General features: G+C 42.1%; 1 protein-coding gene across 2 annotated transcripts in view; it reads left to right on the forward strand.

The window, feature by feature from the left end:
* Window positions 1-4,887: 4,887 nt before the first annotated feature.
* GCLC (glutamate-cysteine ligase catalytic subunit) overlaps window positions 4,888-21,538 on the forward strand; it is a 38,022-nt gene continuing 21,371 nt past the window's right edge. Inside the window, exons 1-3 of one of the 2 annotated variants that reach the window (XM_032681845.1) lie at window positions 4,888-5,263; window positions 19,690-19,802; window positions 21,119-21,301. In XM_032681845.1, the coding sequence (XP_032537736.1) occupies window positions 5,114-5,263; window positions 19,690-19,802; window positions 21,119-21,301 (446 nt within the window). In that variant the 5' untranslated portion in view covers window positions 4,888-5,113. The remainder of the gene's footprint in view (window positions 5,264-19,689; window positions 19,803-21,118; window positions 21,302-21,538) is intronic. The other variant, XM_032681844.1, reaches the window with a different exon arrangement.

The following is a 21,538-nucleotide window of genomic DNA, read 5'->3' on the forward strand; positions in this document are numbered from 1 at the left end:
CACAGCCTCTGTTTAAGGTAGTGTCTCTATTGTGTCTCTTACCTTATGTCTAAAAAGGAATTTCACTGCTGATATTCACAATGAATGAAATGTTGCATTAAAGAAAACAACTCGGCATGCAGAGAGGATGAGAAGGTAGTCAGTCTTCTGTTTTGTTATTGAGCACCTGGTATTCTTTTATTTTATATTACACAGTTGTTATATACACCCCACAGGTCAGCCTGTGGAAAACAACATAAAGATAATCCTATAATAAAGGCTCTCCAGTTTAGAAGACGCTGGAAAGAAAATAAACCAGGAAATAATTTGGAAGTTCTTACTTCCTGTGGAAGTACTTTGTATCTTATGGATATCATCAAAGAGCCCTCTTTAGGAGAGATTCAGACACAGTGACAGGTAAATTGGTAGGACAGGGCACCTCCAAGGAAACTGGTAGTGGCAGGAGAAAAGGTGAACAGGATGCAATGGGTGCCAGTCACCATGCCAGACCACTCTGAGAGGCAGCAGCTCAGCAATTTGCATACAGAACAACTCACACACTACAACCTCTGCTGTTACTTTCAGCATTCATGACATGATTAGATATGGCAGACTCAATCAAGGCACCATAATCAGGAGCACAGATGCAGCAAAAGAATATGTGGGATACTAAGAAATGAGAAATTCAAGTTCTTTGCAAAAGAAACATGCTCATACAGACCAAAGTGGTGAAAAAATGTGATGATATTCACTTTTTACATAAACACGTGAAACTTTATAGACTGAAATGCTCAATTCATCCCTACTGAAGTAAGTAAAAAACTCTGACCCTCAAAACCATCTATCAATGAGAAATTCACAAAAAAGAAATCCTAGAAATAGACCACTCAGACTCATGACATTACTTAATTCTACTGCAGTCATTTCCACACCAGGTGACAGCAAGAAAACGAAATTTTAAAGCAATACTGACAAGCCACAACAGTGTCTTTCACACACTAATTGAGAAGTTAGCTTAAAGAGGACTCAGCACTATAACTTAGACTGGAATAAGTCTCTGCTGGTCAAATTCCTCACTGCAAAGTAGGAAGACTTGAACATGAAGATACATCAAAAGATCTTTCACTTGAATCTTTTCAGTGTCCTGACTTCCTTCTCCCCTTCAAACAGATTATTTAATCCAAGCTGCTAGTCAGCAAGACTTTCTGCATTAAGATCTCTCCAGTGCCTCAGGAAATGCCTGGAGACCTCCTCACTCAAAACGAAGCAGTTATTGCATCTGCTGCTCATCTGAGTCAATTGTACTGGGCACAAGTGCACATCACAAATTATAGACCTGGAAGCATAAAAATGTGATCAAAAAAATTATAAGGATCTTTTTTTCTACCAAACATACCATTCCAAAACTTTGAAAGTGGATTGGTTAATCTGAAGTGTTTTCATTTTACTCAGAGAGTAATACAATATTCAGCAATGCCAGCTCAACAATCACCTCAAACAAAGCTGCTTTAAAATTCTTTTTGCAGATGATTCATGAAGTAAAACAAATCTCTCTTTCTTCCTTGTAATAACAGCCTCATCACAAGACATCTGCTTTTTACTTATTACTTCTACTGACAGCCAGTAAAAGAAAGGATTCTGTAGAAGTGGCCTCACCTATGAGTCTATATATCTTTCATCTCTCCCAGTGGGTATATTCTCAAATTGCCAAGCTACTCTATTTAGATTTAGTGGCAGCTGATTTGAATAGCTTTGCAGCTACACAAAACACAAAATGAGTTATCCTCTGTGGAGAAAGGCAGGAACATGAGAAACAGCTCCTCATTGTGCAGGTTCCAAGTCACATATTCTCCTCCCACCTATTTACTATCTCTAAATTAAAAGTACATCAGCCTTTTCCCTTAACTATTCCAACTATAAAGCATTTCCAGATCCCTACTGATCTTCATCTAAATTCTAACAGCTGATGTCTTTCTAATGGTTTTCAACGCAATGACCAGTAAAATCTCCTATGATTTTGTAGCTTTAGTATATCTTAATTTTTTAGAGTATTTTTGTTTCCTAGCACAGACATTTCTGGGTGCTGTCATGCTGCATCAACACTATCATAAAAAAATAGCTGAATCTCACCTGGAAACAATTTTTCTATCTCTGTAAAAAATAAATAGTATTTGCTTTTTACAATTTGATGCAGAAAATATGTGTTCTTTTTCACCCAAGGCAAGGCTTCTCCATTAAGTTTCTGATGGAGAAGGGAGGAGAACAAAAAACAAAAGCTCAATTTTCCTTTGGACTGTACAGAGAAACTAGTCAAGTCTTGGGGCTGGGAATGTGGGTATGGAGTAAAGTAATAACATCATCCAAAGTACAGCCTGTATTTTTAGAAAAGCTTTTTTTTTCATATTAAGTATATTGGAACTAATTGCACATGATACTCACTGTACTGGAAATAATTATACAACATTATGCATGCAGGCAGATATTATACAATGATGGTTTGTCTTGAAGTCATATTTTGGGTGATGTGCAAATGAACACTTCTGCATATGATACTGTCAGTCTTAGAATGCCTTAGTCCTTCCCTGTTCCACAGTTTCCTGCAAAGGAAAAAGACTACGGATCGCCCTACACCGCCAGAACACATTCATTGGAACTGAAGGGAAAAAAGCTTCAGCTGAAGGTGGTGAACACCTCATAAACAGACCCGATTTGTCACGCTGTTACACTAGAGATTACACTGTGAGAAAAGATTTATATCTTTATCAGTTTTACTGATGCAGAAGGAAATTATTTTGGGTTTCTGTTATAAACAATGTATTAGCTCTATTGTTGATAAGACTAAGCACACGGGACTGGAAATAGAGCAGATATTGGCACTAAAATAACAAAAAAATGAGCTGAGTTTAAATGTCGAGAAAGACAGACACTGAAAATGTGCTCTTGAATTTCAGGTCAAAGAGTAGCATTAGTGGTCAGCTGAGGAGTGCAGACTGCATAATAGCAGCCTGCATTATAATAAAGCTCATCCCAGTTTCAATCTTAGTTTCAAAATTTTGTGTATGTTACTGGAAATGTTTACAGTCCATTATACACAGCAGCACACTCAAAGCATCTGGGATCATACCAAATACCCAGTTTTTCAAAAAACTTTCTCAGCAACACAGTGCTCTCGCTATCAGCCAAGTGAACTGGGAGCATGGATTCCAAATAACCCGGACAGGTTTGCCTGGATTCATAAGACAACAATGTTAAGTTTGATCTGATATAATAAAGTTTGCTCCAAAACGAGGCTCCACTGCCCCAAGAGCAGGAATGGGACTAACACAGCTGTTAGCTGTGCTCCTTGGTGCTACTTGTCACTGCATGGGCTCCTCAGGTGCTTCAGCTCCAACTTAAAGCTGTGGAAAACCTGAGGCTGAGTAACAGCACAGTGGGACCAATGTGGAATCTTGATCTTTTGGTGCAACTGCCCAACATGCAACATGCAGGGCGGTGCATGAAGCCTCTTTATCCCCTCAGGTCTGAAATAAAGTACAGCTTGGCTTTTGCATGAGTGATACACCTCATCAGACTCCCATTGCCAAGTATGAGACTTCTGACCTCCTGACTTTTCAAAAATAAAAAAGGCTGAGGGATGTTTTCAACTAGAAGAAAATATTATTTTCTTCTCCCTCAAACTAACCCAACCAGCCATCTCCAGATCTACAATAGTACCAACAACAGCATTGCTTTCAATTAGATCAGCCTTTACAATTTCAGTAAAAAACATGACTTTTTAAAAAGTCATGAGCCCTTAAGAACAGCACAGTATAAATTAAATGTTTGTAATTTTAATGGTCACTGCTTGTTCTTGTTCTGTCAATGCTGCCCTTTCTGTAGAAACTTAAATCATTAAAAAAATATTTTTGAGTGGTTTTACTGTAATATTTGATATCTTCCACTAATGCATTTTAGATATATCATTCTAATGTGTTGGGAGCTTTGAGGCACCTCATATCCTGGAGGAAAGACAAGTAGGCAGTTCTTGTGAGTATCGTCATTCAGTTAATGAAATATCTAACAATACAGTTCATCCATTAGTGGGCTATACCACAATTTAAATACCTTACAAATTCGCAAAGCCTTAGCTTATCCTACTGCATACTAGCCGTGCTGGTCCCTAAGGCCTATGAAGAGCTCTGTGTATACAACAAAAAGAGTCCAGGAGTAATGAATTTCTGCTGCTCAGCAGCAAGAGCCTTTCCCTTCACATTAATGTTCAGTGCCTTTTGTCTCTTCGTTTTGTAAAGACATAGCACTGATAGGCCTTCCCTCTATTTTGTGTCAACGCCTTGACATGCTCCCACATCCTCTTTCCTGAGACAGTGCTGTTCTGATTCGGTCCAGGACAATTCCCGGGTCCAGGACAATTCCCGGGTAACAGACACATTTTCAGCAACTTCACGAGACGGGCCTGTGCTTGGCACCACGAGATGTGGGTTCGGCAACCCAAGAGAGGCAGAAAAGGTCGTCTCCTGGAGATGAGGCGTCACCTCTCTGGGTCTCACTCCCTCCACTCCAATCATAATTTTCTTTGCGATGTGTGCTCTGATCTATAATAAATACACAGCAGCGCTCACACACCGTCCGTGATTTCACTAAGGACCTTTATTTAGGCGCTTTCAGTCACACAAGGGTCTCTTTCCGCTCGGAACACCAGCCCTGCCCTGCGCTGCCCCGGCCGGGCTGCCGGCACCCTCCCGCCGCCATGTCGCCTTGCGCACGCGAGCGACGCCTCCTCCCCCGTGCCCGGGGCGTGCGCGGAGAGAGCGGGGCAGCGGCGCTCGCGGGCGCTGCCGGCGCAGCCGTTTCCCGCATTCGCTTTCCCGAGGGCTCTGCCTCCGTTCTTCCCCCGTCAGCCCCGCGCTGAGGACACCTCGGGGCCGCCGGGCCGTGCTCAGCCCGCGGGGGCGGTGCCTGCAGACGGAAAGTGCTGAGTCACGGCCTGACGCGCGGCCGCCGTCACGTGCGGCGCCGGGATCGGGGCGGCCGCCGCAGCGGCTCAGGGTGCAGAGCGCACCCGCGGCTCGGAGCGCACCCGCTCCGCTCGCTACGGCTCCGCTCGCCTCCCGGGCCTCCCCCGCTCCCGGCCGGCATGGGGCTGCTGTCGCAGGGCTCGCCGCTGAGCTGGGAGGAGACGCGGCGGCACGCGGAGCACGTGCGGCGGCACGGCATCCTCCAGTTCCTCCACATCTACCGCGCCCTGCGCGACCGCCACAAGGACGTGCTCAAGTGGGGCGACGAGGTGGGTGAGACCTCGGCCGGGCGCGGCCTCCGCCGCGGCCTCCGCCGCCCGCGCGGGCGGGCGCAGGTGCCGCTCGGGTGCGGGCCGGGCCGTGCCCGCCGCAGTGCCCGGGGAGGGCCCGACCCTCGGCCGCGGCGGCTCTGCGGGAGGGGACGGTGCAGGGCTGCCCGGCGGGGCTTTGTTTACCCCGCACACACACACACGCTCGCCGCCTGTCGTTGCGCAGCACGGCTGCCATCGCATTACCTCTCGTTACCAGCACGGCTGCCCCACTCTGAGCGTTTCTGAAACGCTAACACAACTTCCAGTGTTCCCGCCTGGCAACGGTCGGTTGGCCTGGGCAGCCCCTCGGGAGGTGTATTCCCGGGGCGGTGATGCCCGGCAGCACTCGCTCCTTCCCCGGAGTTTACGTTCTCTGGAGCGAGGTCTGAGTGAAGCATGTGTGTGCCTAGACTCCACAGCAGTGCCAGCTCAGCCCCAGACTCGGTTTTTGGGAGGCGAGCGAGGGAAGCAGGACCGAGGATGTGCGAGTGGCTCTGCAGTGGCGGCCCTCTCGCCGCGCAGTGTCCCTCCTGATCCCCGTGGAAAGAGACCTGCCGAGCCTTGCTTTACCCCAGAGTCTCCCGGGCGTCCTGTACATGTCAGCCTGCCTTCCAAACAAGGATCAGGATGATTACTTGGGTCATGACTGGAACTTTGTTACAGGTGCTTTGTGCTCGAGCACCGTAACTTTAGCCACAGGTCTTAGGCGTATTGCCTTGTAAACCTGTGCTGAATTGCGCCACAGCCTGACAGCACTCTGCGAGGAGCAGAGTCTCCTCTATTGATCCGTAGGACTGGCCGAGGGACCCAGCTTTCCCTGGAGACAGGGAGCAGCTTCACATGTGCTGCAGTAGTGGCTATTCTTGATCGTGGTGTTGGTGAGGTCCAGCGTTGGTCACTTAAGAGGTGCCTGTGATGTGACTGCAGGGCAGTTGGAATAGCAGAGTAGGATGTGAACAACGTGGGAACTTGGCCATTACATCTCTCTGTCTTGCACAGTTTGCTTTCTGAATGGCAAAGGGACTTGTGAGAAAACTTTATCCAGGTGGTACCAGTAGCTGTTCACAGATGCTCTTTGCCAAAGGAAAATGCTGTTCACCATGAGCACTTTGAGAGAACTTGTCTCTTAAAGTCTGTACGTCTTTTAAGGAATTCCTGTCACTGTTCACGTAACAGCAGGAGCTGCTTCTGTGAGTGAATGGGGGCTTGGCTACTAAAATCTGTTCAGTGAAAATATGTGTTGTCTGCACGACAGAGTTTTGCAGCCAGAGTGGCATGGACTCAGGAGATTTAAATATACTTTTATCTACCCCTGTCTGATGTCTCTGTGTTCCTACGTCTTATATGACTGAAATTATGCTGACAAAAAAGCCTCACAGCCTTGAGTCCAGGAATATAGACAGTCTGCATATTGCTCTGAGACTTAGCTTGAGGGTTTTCTCATTTATCTTGAAGATAGGATGCTCATTTTTCTGTGGGTGTTAGATTTTAGTTCTCCTTGCTTTCTCAGAGTGAGATTTCACAAGACATCTAAGGTTCATCCATTAGCAAGCTTCCCTTCCAGGCTCCAGACTTGTGTTTCTGCTGCCTGCCTTATGTTTTTACTGGCCATCTGAGTTCGAAAAGTTAACCCAGCAGAAAACTCTTCTCCCGTTCAGTTTTGAGGATGGTTTGTTTTCTCAGCAGAACTTCAGCTGTTTCACTGCTAGATCCAACGAACTGTGCTTAATGTGAGGAAAGCAGCAGGAGCGTGTGGAGGAAAGGGTCATGCAGAACCAGCCTCTGCAGCACCCACAGGTGGTCACTTGGTAATCTTAGCTGTATGGTGAGACTGGACTCTGGCAGCCTCTTTCTTCCTTCAGCTGGGGGACCGTACTGAACAAAGTATTTATGCTCAGTAAATAGCAGTACATTATGTTTAAGGAGATTCACAGTTTTCTTCTATCATGCCCAGCATGGCAAGAGGCAGAATTTTAAGAGCAGTATCATTAAAGCTATTATTTTGATGAGAAGTAAGAGCAGTTTTTGAAATGCCTGTGAGCATTCAGAGAAGGTCAGGTAACCCAGTTCATCAACTACCTCTTCATTTTAACAAATGATAATAAACTCAGGTGTGGCAACTTACCTTTGTTCTACCGTGTTGTGCAATTATATATTTTTATGTAACACAGCATTTAAGAGTGTGTTAATGGACCAGGGACTTGTAGCCAGTCTGCTCTTGTTGTGCAAACACAAAACTGTACCTCTGCCCATAACTTCCTTGAGCTATGCTGTAGATAGACTAGTGCAGAAAGCAGTAAATTTCTTTTCCATTTTTCCTCTCAAATATGTAGTTATTAGAAAGTGGCGCCACGTTTATATGCAGCTTAGATGAATCAACTGACTAATTGGACAGTTTTCGTAAAAAGCCTTTTGTGCACTTTGACCTTCATGTGTAAAGTCATAGCCTGAGGGTGTTTAATTATTTTAAAAACTTCTTGAAGATAGAAATCAAGAATAAAGATGACACCCCTCATGTAATGGTAGAGATAAAATCAGAAAAAACAAAATTACTTTTGTGTTCAAGAGATGTTTCTGAGACAATGTTTGGTGAAAAATGTATTTTCTAATTTTTTTAAGGAATGCTCATGAGGAAAAAAGCCAACTTTGTTAGTACATGCTGAGTTTGTCTTTCAGGGCATATGTGTGAATACTTTAAAGGTTGTCACCATTTAGGTGATGCCATTGTGAAAAGGAAGTACTGTGTTTACTCAGTGGTATAGAACTAGCCTTTGCTTTGGTTTTGTTTTCAACAGGACTCCACTTTTCAGTGTGTGTTGTAAAACTCATTATAAAACTGTGGTGGTCCTTTGGGATCACAGAATATTCTGAGTTGGAAGGGACCCACAGGGATCATCAAGACCAACTCTTAAGTGAGTGACCCATGCAGGGATCAAACCCACAACCCTGGCGTTGTTAGTACCAGGCTCTAACCAACTGAGCTAATCTCAAGGATTAGGGCCTCCATTCCCTGAGATCCCAAGGGAATGAAACTGGGAAATCATCGTGTGCTTTCTGTTCCTTGGGTGCCAGGCAGAAGTGTTGAGGCTAAGTGCTAATGGCTGGTGGCATCTGTTTGGAAGGGAGCAAGGCAGCATCACAACTTGCATTTCAGCGTAGCATTCCCTAATACTCTTGTCTTCTCCTGAGTAAAGAGCTGGAAAGGTCAAAACACTGTTTATGCTGCCTCTTGAAAAGTCAGCTCTCTTACTGCTTGCAGGGTGAGTAGAACCAAGAGCTGTTATCTCTTTTGAGGTAAGTTTTTTTTACTCTGTTTTCTGCAACCGTGAAGTCTTTGCAATGGTAAAAAAAAAAGCCTACAAAATGTGACTGCAACAGAATAAGACTTGCTTTAAAAAAGGTCTCCTTGAATCTGCATTTGCAGGTAAGGTCTTTTGCCTCTTAATCATCCTTCTACCTCATTTAAAACTGACAGTTGGCCTCTCTGTTTATGCTTGACTTCTCCTGACTGTGGGGAATACAAAACAGTGAACTATCTCATTATCCCTCATCAAACCCTGCTTTGCTATCCGTGCCTTAATGCTCACAAAAATTGGGCAGCAATTAGATCTGCTGATGAGACCCTGTCAGTTAACAAGTATAATCTCCTTGTGTTTTCATCTTCCTCTTCCATGCAATAATGTATGCTAAACTTTGGATTTGCAGAGTCATGATCATTAAGTTTTATTTTGTTTTGGTTTTTATTTCAGAATTAAAAACCTGCAACTTTTCAATATTGTGTGTTAGGACTGCAGTAGAGTTAGCAGATACTATGTGAAACAATTAGTTTGTGCAGCTTGGCAGATCTTAGTAGTTTAAAACTAGAAGAGTTTAAAGGGTTTTAGCCAAAGCCTATCTGCCACTTCCTACTTTTGTCCCAAAAAGCTCTCTTCTGTGCCAGTGCATTATTAGTCTCCTGTGCTGTTTAGTGCCTCTTGTGTGCTGATTGCATTCCTCTAAGTGATGGACGTTGCTTAAATTTCTCTTTGCAGCTTTATGCGGACACTCAGATCAGACAAGTGGAATGGCTGGCCCTTGGCTGGGCTCGCTGCTGCTGCTTTGTTCTGAGTGTGCACACAAGTGTACGAGTCACGGCAGCTCATGCTTAACTACAGATACATGTGTTCATATGTGCATGTAATACTTGTCTTCCACAGTCTGCAAAGACTAAGGAGGAGCTGCTTCAGCATATGAAAATTTCAAGAAAGGTGTGCTGGAGGGAGATCCCCTCAGAAGGAGGGGATGTAAAAAGCAAGCATGGGCAAAACACAACAATTTCGTTTGAAAGTATATGTGAATGAAATGGGAATCTGACTTTCTCAGCCTTGTTTAGTGAAATTGGACATAATGACCCTTTTGTTGTATATGGGTCTTATTCCTGTCAGTGTTGGAACCCAGCACACAATAAGCATCTTCAGCTTTTAAAAACTTGTTTTCTTAATGGAAACTCGAAGTGAAATTTGGAGACCCTTAAATAGGTTTGATAATGATGTGTATGAGGCAGCATGAAAAATGTGCCACTGCACTGCTTGCAAGTTGAAATCTTACTGAGTCAATTCTAGTTTGGTTTTGGATTTGGTTGTTTGTTTTATTTTCTTCCTGTTACTTCTTTCTCAGCCCTTTTAAGTTTCCTTTGGTCTTTGTCCTGTACATTTGATTTATTCCCCTCCTTATCTTTTAGTTTTTTAATTATACCTTGTAAATAAGTTAAATGAGAACTAAAAAGAACAGCTGCTAATCAGCACTTCCTCATGCAAGAAGCAAAGCAGCCCTTCTCAGGTGCTGCAAGAGGCCAGAGGTTTCTTACCAGAATGTCCCAAAGGTATTGCTCCTGTTTAGAACATGCGTGACTCTTTAAAGCTTTCTCCCTTTTCCTAATGAAAGGCTGGGCTGTGAAAAGAGCTGCATTTCCTTTTGAGTGATTCTTCCTAGGTAACTAGCAGTTGCATTAATGTCTTGCTAGAGTTTATAGCCTGTTCTGGTTTTGGTTTTTTTCAGGGCAGTAACAATATATAAGTGATAAGATCAGAGATGTTACTTTACAGTCTGCAGAACTTCAGACTGGTAAAATTATTGCTGCATCCTAAGGAAGTGGATTGGGGTTCAAATGCACACAATTTGAGACTCTGGTTTGTCTGTTACCCATTTAAAACCAGGAAAAAATCTAGGGCATTTTTTAGCAATGGTGAATCTAGCTCACCAGCTGTATAAAATAAGTACAGCTACTATCTCTAAAATACACAGTTGAAGTTTTAGTCATCTCTTTGCTAAAAGACAACAGTGAGGCTTAGTGAGAGACACTTGTGCACAAAAATGTTCAAAAAGAGATAAGAAAGGACCAGAAATGATAAACAAAGGAATAGGTTCAGAGAGCATCATAGTGTACAGGAAAGATGGTGTTCTTTACAAGAAATCTGACTAACCTAATAGAACAGAAAAGCAGAAGATGTCCTTTTAATATAGTTATTTACTTTACAAAACCTAGGTGTCCTGTAGAACAAGATGCCACATGATAGCTTTGAAGCTGAGATAGACAGTTACAGGAACAACAAGAATAGACAGTTTATTAGGATTTTTTTAAACTCCATGTGCTGCAAGATGTTTGTCCATTTATCCAAACCACTTAGATAATTGTAGGTGACTTGCAGGGTTTCTTTAGTGTTTGTCTGAAGCTTTCTAACTTGCTCTTTGTTGTATATCTTATGAATAAAACAGAATCACAAAAAACAGTGGTTGCATTTTTCTGAATGTCAGTAATAGGGGGTCTTTAAAAAAAATTCAACCAAATCGTTATACAGATTCATCATCCCTATTGTGATGATCTCACGTTCTCACTTCGTACAAACTGCTGCAATATACCAGTGTGCTGAAATAGCTTTGTTTTAAAGCTTTTCCTGGGAGTCTTGTGCTTATAATAGAGCTAGCATGGCCTAAAGCTTATGAATTATTTTTTTAATTTGAGTTCTTGTCATTTTAAGACAAATGCTTTTAGTCTTGCCCTCCCCCAGCAAAATTCCTCAAACAGAATGCGTTTTTGAATTTCTTTCATGCAGAAATTCCTCATGATGGCCCCTGCCAAATGTGGCATGTGTGGATGCATCTCAATGGGAGCTGTCTTAATCGATGTGCTTGCCTGCTGGCCGCTGGGGGGGAAGCAGTACTTGAACGATTTGGTTGTCACGTGTCTGCTTGTTCATCCTTTCTCTCTGAGCTTTATTTGGCTAAATAAAGGGACAGTGGAATTATTTGTTTACAATAAGATTTAGTGCTTCCTTAATACCTTTTGGTATGGATACTTGCTGTTTAAAATAGCAGTGCTGCTGGGGCAGGGTCTGAAGGTATGATGTTAGTGCCTCAGCTCACACTTCGTGACAGCTCTGAGCGTATATATGCAACCTATAAAACGAATACACGACTGCATGTAAATATAACTCTTTAAATCTTGACTCGAACAAGATAGGTGGCCTTGAAGAGTCTTTGTGTTTATTCCTTCCCTGGTTACCTGGACTGACAGTCACTTTTTCTGACAGAAACTACCTTTTCTGACTGGCTTTAATCCTCATGTCAGGGAAAACCTAAACTAAACCCTCTAGCTCTCAAAACATGCACAGTGTGTTAACCCACCCAGTGGCTGATAATTTTGCTTCATCTCCCCCCTGCTCAATTCTTCCATGTCTGGGTGGCAAGATATGTATGGGTTGTAGTGCAGCACTAGTGACCTACCTGAGAGCTTTGGTGCCGGATGCACTGTGCATGGGACAGTACAGGACTTAGTGTAGTTTATACTGAGATGCTCTTTGAAAAGTTAATTTTGTAATTAATGAAAACCAGTTTGGAGGTTTGGGGGTTTTTTTTGTTGTGGAGTTTTTACTTGTCTTTTTTTATTTCTTTTTTTTCCCAAAGCAAGCTGCAGTTTGTCATAAATAGTGACCAGCCCCCATGGTCAACATTGATTTCCTCCTTTTTAATCTCAGATTTTAATAAGAGAAGCTTAAATTACCAACTGTTTTTATATTTCTGACAATGAAATATTCTGTTCACAGTGGACTTCCTTCTGTGGATGTCAAGTGGTGGATTGTTGTGGTTTTATCATGGGATATTTTCTATTGTAATTCCTCTTTTCCCACAGGACCTATTCTTACTGTGCAGATGCCTTATTTTAGTTAACAGTATGAGAAAGGATGAATTAGAAGGATGAGTACAAGAAAGATTTTGTTGTTGATGTTGCATATTTGCATGTTTGGTTTTTCTACTCTTGCTTTATGATGCAAAAGGCAACTTAGAAGCTTGCTGCATCTTGTTTCACAGCTGAATAAATAAAAAATAAAGTTGTCTTTGCTGCAGAAATCTAAAATTAACATTATCCCAGTCTTTTTAACAGTATTAACCTCAGGTGTTACATAGTACAGCAGTTAAAGAAGACACTTTTTTTCTGTAATGCACTACATCTTTACTTCTTTAGAATCATGCAAATGTTTATACCTTCTCGATTTTAATTTTTAGTAACCCAGCTTCCTGGTTTGTGGTGTGTGCAGCAAAGAACGTCCTCTATTCACGTTGTGTCATGTGCAAAAGAAAATCTGCAGCCCTGATGTTGGGACTTAGGAAGAGAGACAGGCAAGAGCACTTAGCTGGGGCTTGCTCTATTTACTGAGATGAGAGCCCCTGCATCCTCTTTGTTTTTTTAATCTATGGTCATCTTTATTGTGGCATAGAAGTTCTTGTGTTTTTTTTATTATTGTCTAAATAATGGAAAACAAGAGTTGTACTTTGTTTCTGGGACGTGGTTTCTCTGAGTTGGTTTTCTTCAGAGCTGGTGATGGTGCTTTGTTTGTTGGATTGACCACTTCAAATCTGCTTAATCAAAATTAAGCATTTTGGGAATTATATTTGAATCTTGGTTCAGCTGTTTGTGGCAGATTTTTGCAATTATTTCTGTTGCAGAGAACATCCATAGTAATTTCATGAGTGTGGACATTCCTTGTGTCATGCCAGCGTGCAGTTTTGGGGCTTGCTGGCTAGAAGTGGGGTAAGCAGTCTTTGTGGCACTTCCAGACTTGTTTCTCTCTGAATTTACCTCCCTCGGGGCTTAAACTCACCCTTGTAAGCCAGTAAACCTTTCATTAACAGTATATTACCAGCTGATTATTTCTGTGGCTCCATGTTTTATCACAGCAGTAGTAAGAAAATAACTACATTAAAAAAACCATCTTGAATATTATGCTCTACATGCGTCAGAAGTATTTGTACTTACAGAAAATACTTGCTTTTTCCATCTAACACTGTGGCAGAGGTTCTTTAATGAACAGTCAAGTTATTAAAAGTTTGTTCTCTAGGCTGTCATTTAATCATAGTGGTATTTTAATGATACATTAACTGACCAAATATATAGAGGAACTACTTTTTTTTTCCCATGTGAGCTTAATAACTGGGGAAAAGGGGTTTGTTTCATTGATGCTCTTGAGAGGAAAGTTTACCTTAGTTTTTGTTTTCTACTGTCTGCATAAATATATGAGGCATAGTACATGATAATACTTAAGTGTTGGTAGTGGCTTCTGGTAGTAGTAAACAAAGCCATGAGACCTCATTGGACGTTTAGGGAAAAATTTCAGTTTCTTGTAGAGCTGCATGCCTGAGGGAAGGCTTGTATGAAGAGATTGCTAACAATTTCTCCAAGTGTGTGTGGCAATAGCTGCCAAGTGGAAGGAGAAGGAAACTGTCATTAAGATTGCCTTTGAGAAACAGCAGTGGACCATGAGTCCCTTGTGATGAGGTTTTTTAGAAGCACAGAATGGTTTGAGTTGGAAGGGACCTTTGAAGATCATCTACTTGAACTCCATGTTGTGGGCAAGGACATCTTCCATTATACGAAGTTGCTAAAAGCTCCTTCGAAACTGGCCTTGAACACTTCCAGACATGGGGCATCTACATCTGAGATGGACGGTCAGGAGTGTGGTACAAGGCTAATACGAGGTACTGTTTTTCACAGCTACAGAGTGTGCAAGCTTGCATTGCTTTTCTCTCAAAAAAGGTTTTCTTCAGATAATTCTTCTAAACTATTTTCATCTCTTCTGTCATCTTCTCAGCACCTTACTTCTGAGCTTACTCGAGTCCAGACTCTGTACTTTCTTATGTTCTGGTAGGCAGAAGTAACTCGTGGAAAATACTTGTTAAAAGAATTTTAACCTTAACTCTAGAGCAGAGATTTTACTCTCAGCTGTTACATATTTTTTGTTCCCTGTGTACTTAGCGTGATGGTGTTAAGCTGTGTTTGAGGAGGGATTTGATATTGGGAAGCAGACCACTGCCAAGGCAAGTATTTGGACAATTGATACAATGTTGATGTCCAGGTGCCGGAAAGACAAATTACTTGTCGGTAGAATTGCCTTGTTAAGGTTTAGGGCTTGACATACTCAGTGATCTCAGATCTAGGAGGAAAGGTTAGTAAAGCTTGGGCAGAAGGATGTACTACTGATAGCGGGCACAAAGAACACAGAATTTACAGGCCACAAGGACATTTGGCACAACTCCCAAGATAAGGAAAAAACTAACAAAACCAACTCAGCAACTGTGCTGAGATCGGCTCCAACTGGATAAAAGGTAATTTTGGCAGAGGGAGCTTCCCAGCACTGACTCACAACCCACCAACTCAGGAAACCAACCAACCCAAAAGAAGAGAAAGACCAAGCATGCGGACTAATTAGCATGAAAAGCAAGAGAGTAATTTAACCAATAGAAGGTAGAGTACTAATTAATAAGAGAACTATGTAACTTGTGGTCAATGAACTGTGATTTCTTCGTTTGCTAAAATGTATAAATGGTATAAAGTTTTGATGATCAGGTAGCTAGCCTTTTGTGGGTTACCACCTAGCTCCCTACTTTGCACAAATTAAGAATAAAGCCTTAAACTGAGAGAGGGGAGATTCAGATTAGATATTAGAAAAAAGTTTTTCACTGTTAGGGTGGTCAGACATTGGAATAGGTTGCCCAGGGAGGTAATGGAGTCACCATTCCTTGAGGTGCTTAAGAGGTGTCTGGATCTGGCAGTGCGTGATACAATTGAGTGATTACAGTGATAGTGCTGGGCTGATGATTGGACTGGATGATCTTAAAGGTCTCTTCCAACCTTGACAATTCTGTGATTAAACAGAAATACCTTGTCTTGGTGTGTGAATTGGCACTACACACCAGGCAGTGAGCCTGCATTGAAGACAACAGTGTAGCATGTGTGACAATTTCGGTTCTCCTCGTTCCTTGGAATTAGTACTAAAGGATTGTTTGACTGATAACACCTTCGTTTTTAAGAAGCGCACTTTATGCAGAAATAATATATGTGTAGTTATGGCAAATAACTCAGGCATTCAAACACAATTTCAGACATGCTTACCCATTGCCACAGAACTATCATCTTTCACTTTGCCACCAGGCAAGACTACCAGAACTGTTTGACTTAATGAATGGAGAGTGGTTGTGGTTCTTCACAGCTGAGAGGCTTCAAGGTCTCTCTTGTATTTACAGAGGCGACATCAAAGAATTTTCAAAAGCCTGAAATTTTCTTTGTAGCAAACTTGGAGAAATAATCGTAGTAAGTGAAGTAATGCCGTTCTGGGGGCTGTTCTGCTATCAAGCTAATGGTGCATTCTGCTTCCCGAGAAGATTCAGCAGTGGAGTTGAGCTGGCGTGGAAGTACTTTGTAGATGCAGTACATTGCAAGCCAGTAGTTGAGAGAAAGGAAACCTGTAAAGAACAGTCTTTCTTTATGTTGGCTCATGGGTAGTTCTGTTAGAGTATTTGCTTGAACAAAGAATTTATTTGCTTTTCTAACGCATTTAACTATGAACAATACATTTTTTTAGGCTTGCTCTATGTGTGTGTGAATTTAAAGCTTTCCCTTTGCAACCTTGCTGGCCATACTATTGTTCCTTTGCCTGGTAAGGTGTTACAGCACTTCTCAGAGCAAGACAGACTTGGGCTTGTCGGAGAGATTTGTCCACTGAGACTGTGCTGAGCATGGCTGGCTGCAGGGAGAAGCTGGGAGACCACATCTTCACACAAAATCACACACAGAATATGCTGAATTGGAAGGACCCCACAAGAATCATTGAGTCCAACTCCTAGCCTTGCACAGGACCATCCCCAAGAGTCACACCTGAGAGCATGTGCCTGAGAGCATTGTCCAAACGCTTCTTGAACTCTGTCAGGCTTGGTGCTGTGAACATTTCCCTGGGGAGCCTGTTCCAGTACCCTTCACCCTCTGGGTGAAGAACCTTTTCTTAATATCCAACCTAAGCCTCCCCTGACACAACTTCATTCCCTTGGATTCTGTCACTGATCACCACAGAGAAGAGATCAGCACCCATCCCTCGTCTTCCACTCATGAGGAAGTTGTAGACTGCAAGGAGGTCTCCATTCAGTCTTGTCTTCTCCAGGCTGAACAGACCAAGTGACCTCAGCCGTTCCTCATACAGCTTCCCCTCCAGGCTCTTCACCATCCTCACTACCCTCCTTTGGGCACTCCTTAATGGCTTAATATCTTTCTTATATTGTGGTGCCCAAAAGTGCACACAATATTCAAGGTGCAGAACAGAGCGGGACAATTCCCTCCCTCGACCGGCTGGAAATGCTTTGCCTGATGCCCCCCTGGACACAGTTGGCCTTCCTGGCTGCCAGGGCACTGCTGACTCATATTCAACTTGCCATCAACCAGGATCCCCAGATCCCTTTCCGTGGCACTGCTTTCCAGTATGTTGTCCTCAGCAGCCTTGCAGCAGGTACTGGCCAGAGGATAGAGATATGTAGGGTTTGCTGCGGGGTGAGAGCACTGACTGGGAACTTGGGTCCAAAGTGGCCGCCTTCCTTACCACAGCAGTGTGCACTGTCCTAGCTGGCTCTAAGTCAGCCATCTGCATCAGTAGTTTGACCTGATATGTATTTTACTGCTTGCTAAAGAGCCTTAGTTAAAATAGTTAAAATTAGAGGGAAAAGTGAACTCTGAAGAGCTTGGCAAAATGATGAATTATGAATGTTGGGTGAAACCCCACATATTTGGTGGCCCTTGGACTCGAATCGCTGCCAGGCATGCCAATTCTCTCAACTTGGCTGCATTTCTCTAAACTTTATTGTAGATCAAAAACATGTGAGAAGGCTGTGAATGATGAGCTGAAGTTGAATGTAAAAATGAGTGAACTCTGCATTTGTTTTTTTTTTTCTTTGTAGCTGTAGGATAAATCTTTTGATGAGCCTAAATTACATTCTTTAAGGATGCCCCTTCAGTCAGTCCCTCTGTTGTCAGGATACTCTGTGGGTTACTTGGAACTGTTGGCGGCCGTCTGAAGTTTTTTTTCTTTTCTCATTAAAATTAATGGCAGATCTTCCCTGTGTTAAGACAGCTTTGAAGATTTAGTCAATGTTTCTGGAGGCAAGAGTAATAATTGTTTCTAAAGCTAGGTGCATAAATACAGTATATTCACTACTGTACTTGGAATATGAAACACTGATTTCTTTGGGTTTGCCTTCTTGACTTAATGTTTCTTTACCCTTTTGGATTATTTTCTTTTGTGAAACTTGTAATTCCATTTATAGAGAAGTACAGTGTTCTCACCAGCAGCTCATTACAGCTACCTTTGGAGGGGGATTTCTAAGACAGGAGGCTAATGGTAGTAGCATATTTATGTATTCACCATGCACGTGGTGGGCTTGATGCCCATTCTGTGTCCATATGTGTGGCTCACACCTGTGGACTCACATACCCTCTCTAGTTTAGGCTGGCTACTGGTGAGAATGCTTTTACAAAGCAGCAGATGATGTTGAACGTGTAGGAGACTGGAAGGTGTGAAAGTCCATTTTTCTTGCCAGTAATCAGGGTCAAGTGTTACTGGAGAGATTGGTACTAGGTAATAATTAAATCAGTATTGGAATATGTTCTGGTTGACTATAGTCTGTAGTTATCTCAAGATAATGGTGAAGATTATGGTGGCATAGTACACGCAAACCACAAAGTACACTACATAAAGAAGTGTTGTCTTGCACAGAAACTAGAAATCGTTATTTTTCTTTAGGGAATTAAAATTTGATCTTAAAAAATTGCTGAATGAGTCCTTCCAGAGTTTGTGTCTGATCAGATTCTGTAGAACTACAAACACTCTTGGATAATGCTGCTTGAGATTCAATTGCAAATCCCAGCAGTGGATTGTATTTTTTATCGCAGTAGCAAGCAATAATTCTTCCATGGACACTGAAGCAGCCAACAAAGATGAAGCCTACAAATCCACTTCCAGCATGCTGGAAAACATGGCAAAAGTTCTCTGTGTTTTGGCAAGTTGCTTTCCTGTACATATCAGACTTCTATACAAAACAGAAGTTACCATGAGTCGGTATCCATCAGCATCTTGCATGAATCTGATCTCCTGGAGCTGGAGCAGTCATATCTGTAAAGTACAGAAGGATGTGGCTCTAGACAGTGTTGGAAAATGAAACAGAGGAGCACAGTGCAAAACCTTGACAAGTTCTAACTGTGAAACTACAGCCTGAATTTTTAACTGTAAGTTGATGTTTCAAGTAGATGATTTATGGAAGTCTTGGAGGCAGCAGTTTGAGAACCTCTAACAAAAGCACTGGATATGCCCGCTGGTCCAGTCAGGGGGTTTGAAAAACAGTATCCTGGTAACACATTTCTGTGTGTGACTTCTGGTTTTACATGATAGGCAATACATTGCACTTGGGCAATGGTTTGTCTTTCACACTTCCCAGAACATCGCAAAGCAACCCCTACCAAATAGGTGTTAGGAAACAGAGTGTATCAGTAAGTATTTAAGGGCTGCAAGATCCAGGAGGCTGTTAGATTGCTGTGCTGGGTAGCACTCTAGAAGTCTTTACGGGAGCTTTGACAGCAAGTATGCATGGAGATTAGAAAGTTTGAGATGAGGGTGTCCCAAGTTTGGCTACTTTCAGATAATCTCCTTTAGGGAAACAATATTCTCTAGTGCTGGGATGCATCACCCAGCTGGGATGCTGGGTTTTAATTTTTTCTTGTCTAAAAATAGTGTGGAGGCAAATACAAATTCAGGGTTTTTTTTGGTGAAATATCCCAAATTAGAAATGGAGAGAAAGAAATTTCAACGCTGATTTCAAGGAATTTACATTTTTAATTCAAGATGAAATAAGCCAGCATACATCTTCATCAATACTGCTTACCGCATTCGTAGTTAGTGATCGTTTTTAAGCTTATGTAAAGTTCAGTGTGACATCTTTTTTTCCAGTTGATGCTTAAAACTGTGTGCCACTGTGTTTGTGTCAGAACAAAACCTTACTGTTTAATTGTTTGTTTTGGTTTTATTATTTACAAGGTGGAATATATGTTAGTAAAATTTGACCATGAGAATAAGAAAGTGCGCCTGGCACTCTGTGGTGAAGAAGTTCTTCAAACACTGCAAGAAAAGGGGGAGAAGGTAAACCCAAAGTGAGTAGCTGTTTCCTGTTTCTTTTTTTTTTTTTTTTTTAAATCCTCCTGCTACGGTACTGTACATAATTTTGTAAACCTGGCTTAATGTTCAAATCTGCTGTTGGTAAAACTGTAAACCACAGATACTGATATTTTCAGATAAATCTGGGGTTCAGGAAGTGAAAGATTTTGAGCACACTTGCAGGCAGTCCATGTGCTTTTTATATTATGCTTTGAAAAAAATGAGGATATAATGGTGAGCCCACAGAAGTTGTAGTTTGGGTATTTTTTTGTCTTGCTCTGATTTTGTCTCTGTGTGTACACAGTAATCCCTGCCCCATAAAGCATATGTGTGTGTGCACTTGTTCCTGTATGTCTGACTACAGGAGCAAGTGAGAGCTGTATAGGGAAGCCTGTTGTCTGTAGGAGCACTCTCCCATTTGTGGAAGAATTAGGAATGTAGATGTAAGGTTGGCAGGAAAGTTTTTCCCTATCCTCCGCTATGGAGTTTTGAGGAATAATTAGAATATGTCCCTATTTCAACTATTCAGAGAACTGTGAATTACCTTCTAATTGATGGCAACAGAGAAATGAGACCAGAGACAGCAAAGTGTTTTGGCTGAAGAGAGCCAAAAGCAGGTCACAGCTTACAGGAGGGTAGAGAGGAAAGGCTTTTGTCCCCTGGGCCTGTCAGCTTCTCTCTATCTGCTTTAACCTCCTCTTCCAGTAAGGCTTCCCTTTCTATCTTTCTTGGTAGGGGGACTAGTGAAAGCCTACGAGAAGGAACCCCTTTGCTTTTAGCATCAAGATGGCTGCTGTCAGGAGAATAGTAAGAAGTTGCTCTGCCTGTGGTAGGGTGTGCTCCACAGAGTAGGCATGGCTTCACAAGGGCATGGGAAGGTACTTCTTTTTAGGGGTGAGGTGCACTTAAACTGCATTTTAATCTTAACCCGATAAATTTGTAAAACAGGACAGGCAGTAAAAATAAGAAATGGAACAGAACTTTTGTCATACCTTGCACTGTGAAAGCAGTAGAGGGTTCTGTACTTTCCAGTTTTAGTTAAAACCCCAAGAAACAAAGCTTGAGACAGATACTAAAGGTGATTGCAATTTGATGACGTAAGCAAATTCTGCTTGCTGCACTATACAGCAACACTATCACTGCCAAACTGTGCCTTATTTTCTTTGTACTGCCTCCTGGCGGTGAGGTACATTGTGTTACTCTCAAATAATCAAATTTAGGAGGTTTTTCTTGCAAGTGGTATTAATTTCTGTAATTCTCCCAAATAATTAATCTTTTTTAAAGTTGCTGAAACATTTACATTTTATTATAGCCACCCAACACTCTGGAGACCAGAATATGGAAGTTACATGATTGAGGGGACACCTGGGCAGCCATATGGGGGAACCATGTCCGATTTTAACACTGTGCAAGACAACATGAGGAAAAGACGTCAAGAGGCTGCTTCTGTACTCAAAGAAAATGAGGCTATTTGCACTGTGACATCATTTCCAAGGTGAGATGGTTATTGAAGTGTAATGCCATGTTTCCTATTCTCCTTATACAGTTTTTCTCCTTACTGCATATAGCTAACTGTACAATGAAATAGAGAAAAACATGATTCAGTTGAAGTACTTTGGCTTGATGTTCCAGTCATGTTTCCTAAAGTTTTCATTGCGACAAGACAAGCAAATAAGCATCTTTTATATTTTTAACGTGCTTCTAACCTGTGACAATTTTGTATTAGGAGAGA

This window comes from Chiroxiphia lanceolata, chromosome 3 (genome assembly GCF_009829145.1).
Source record: "Chiroxiphia lanceolata isolate bChiLan1 chromosome 3, bChiLan1.pri, whole genome shotgun sequence".
Taxonomy (NCBI): Eukaryota; Metazoa; Chordata; class Aves; order Passeriformes; family Pipridae; genus Chiroxiphia; species Chiroxiphia lanceolata.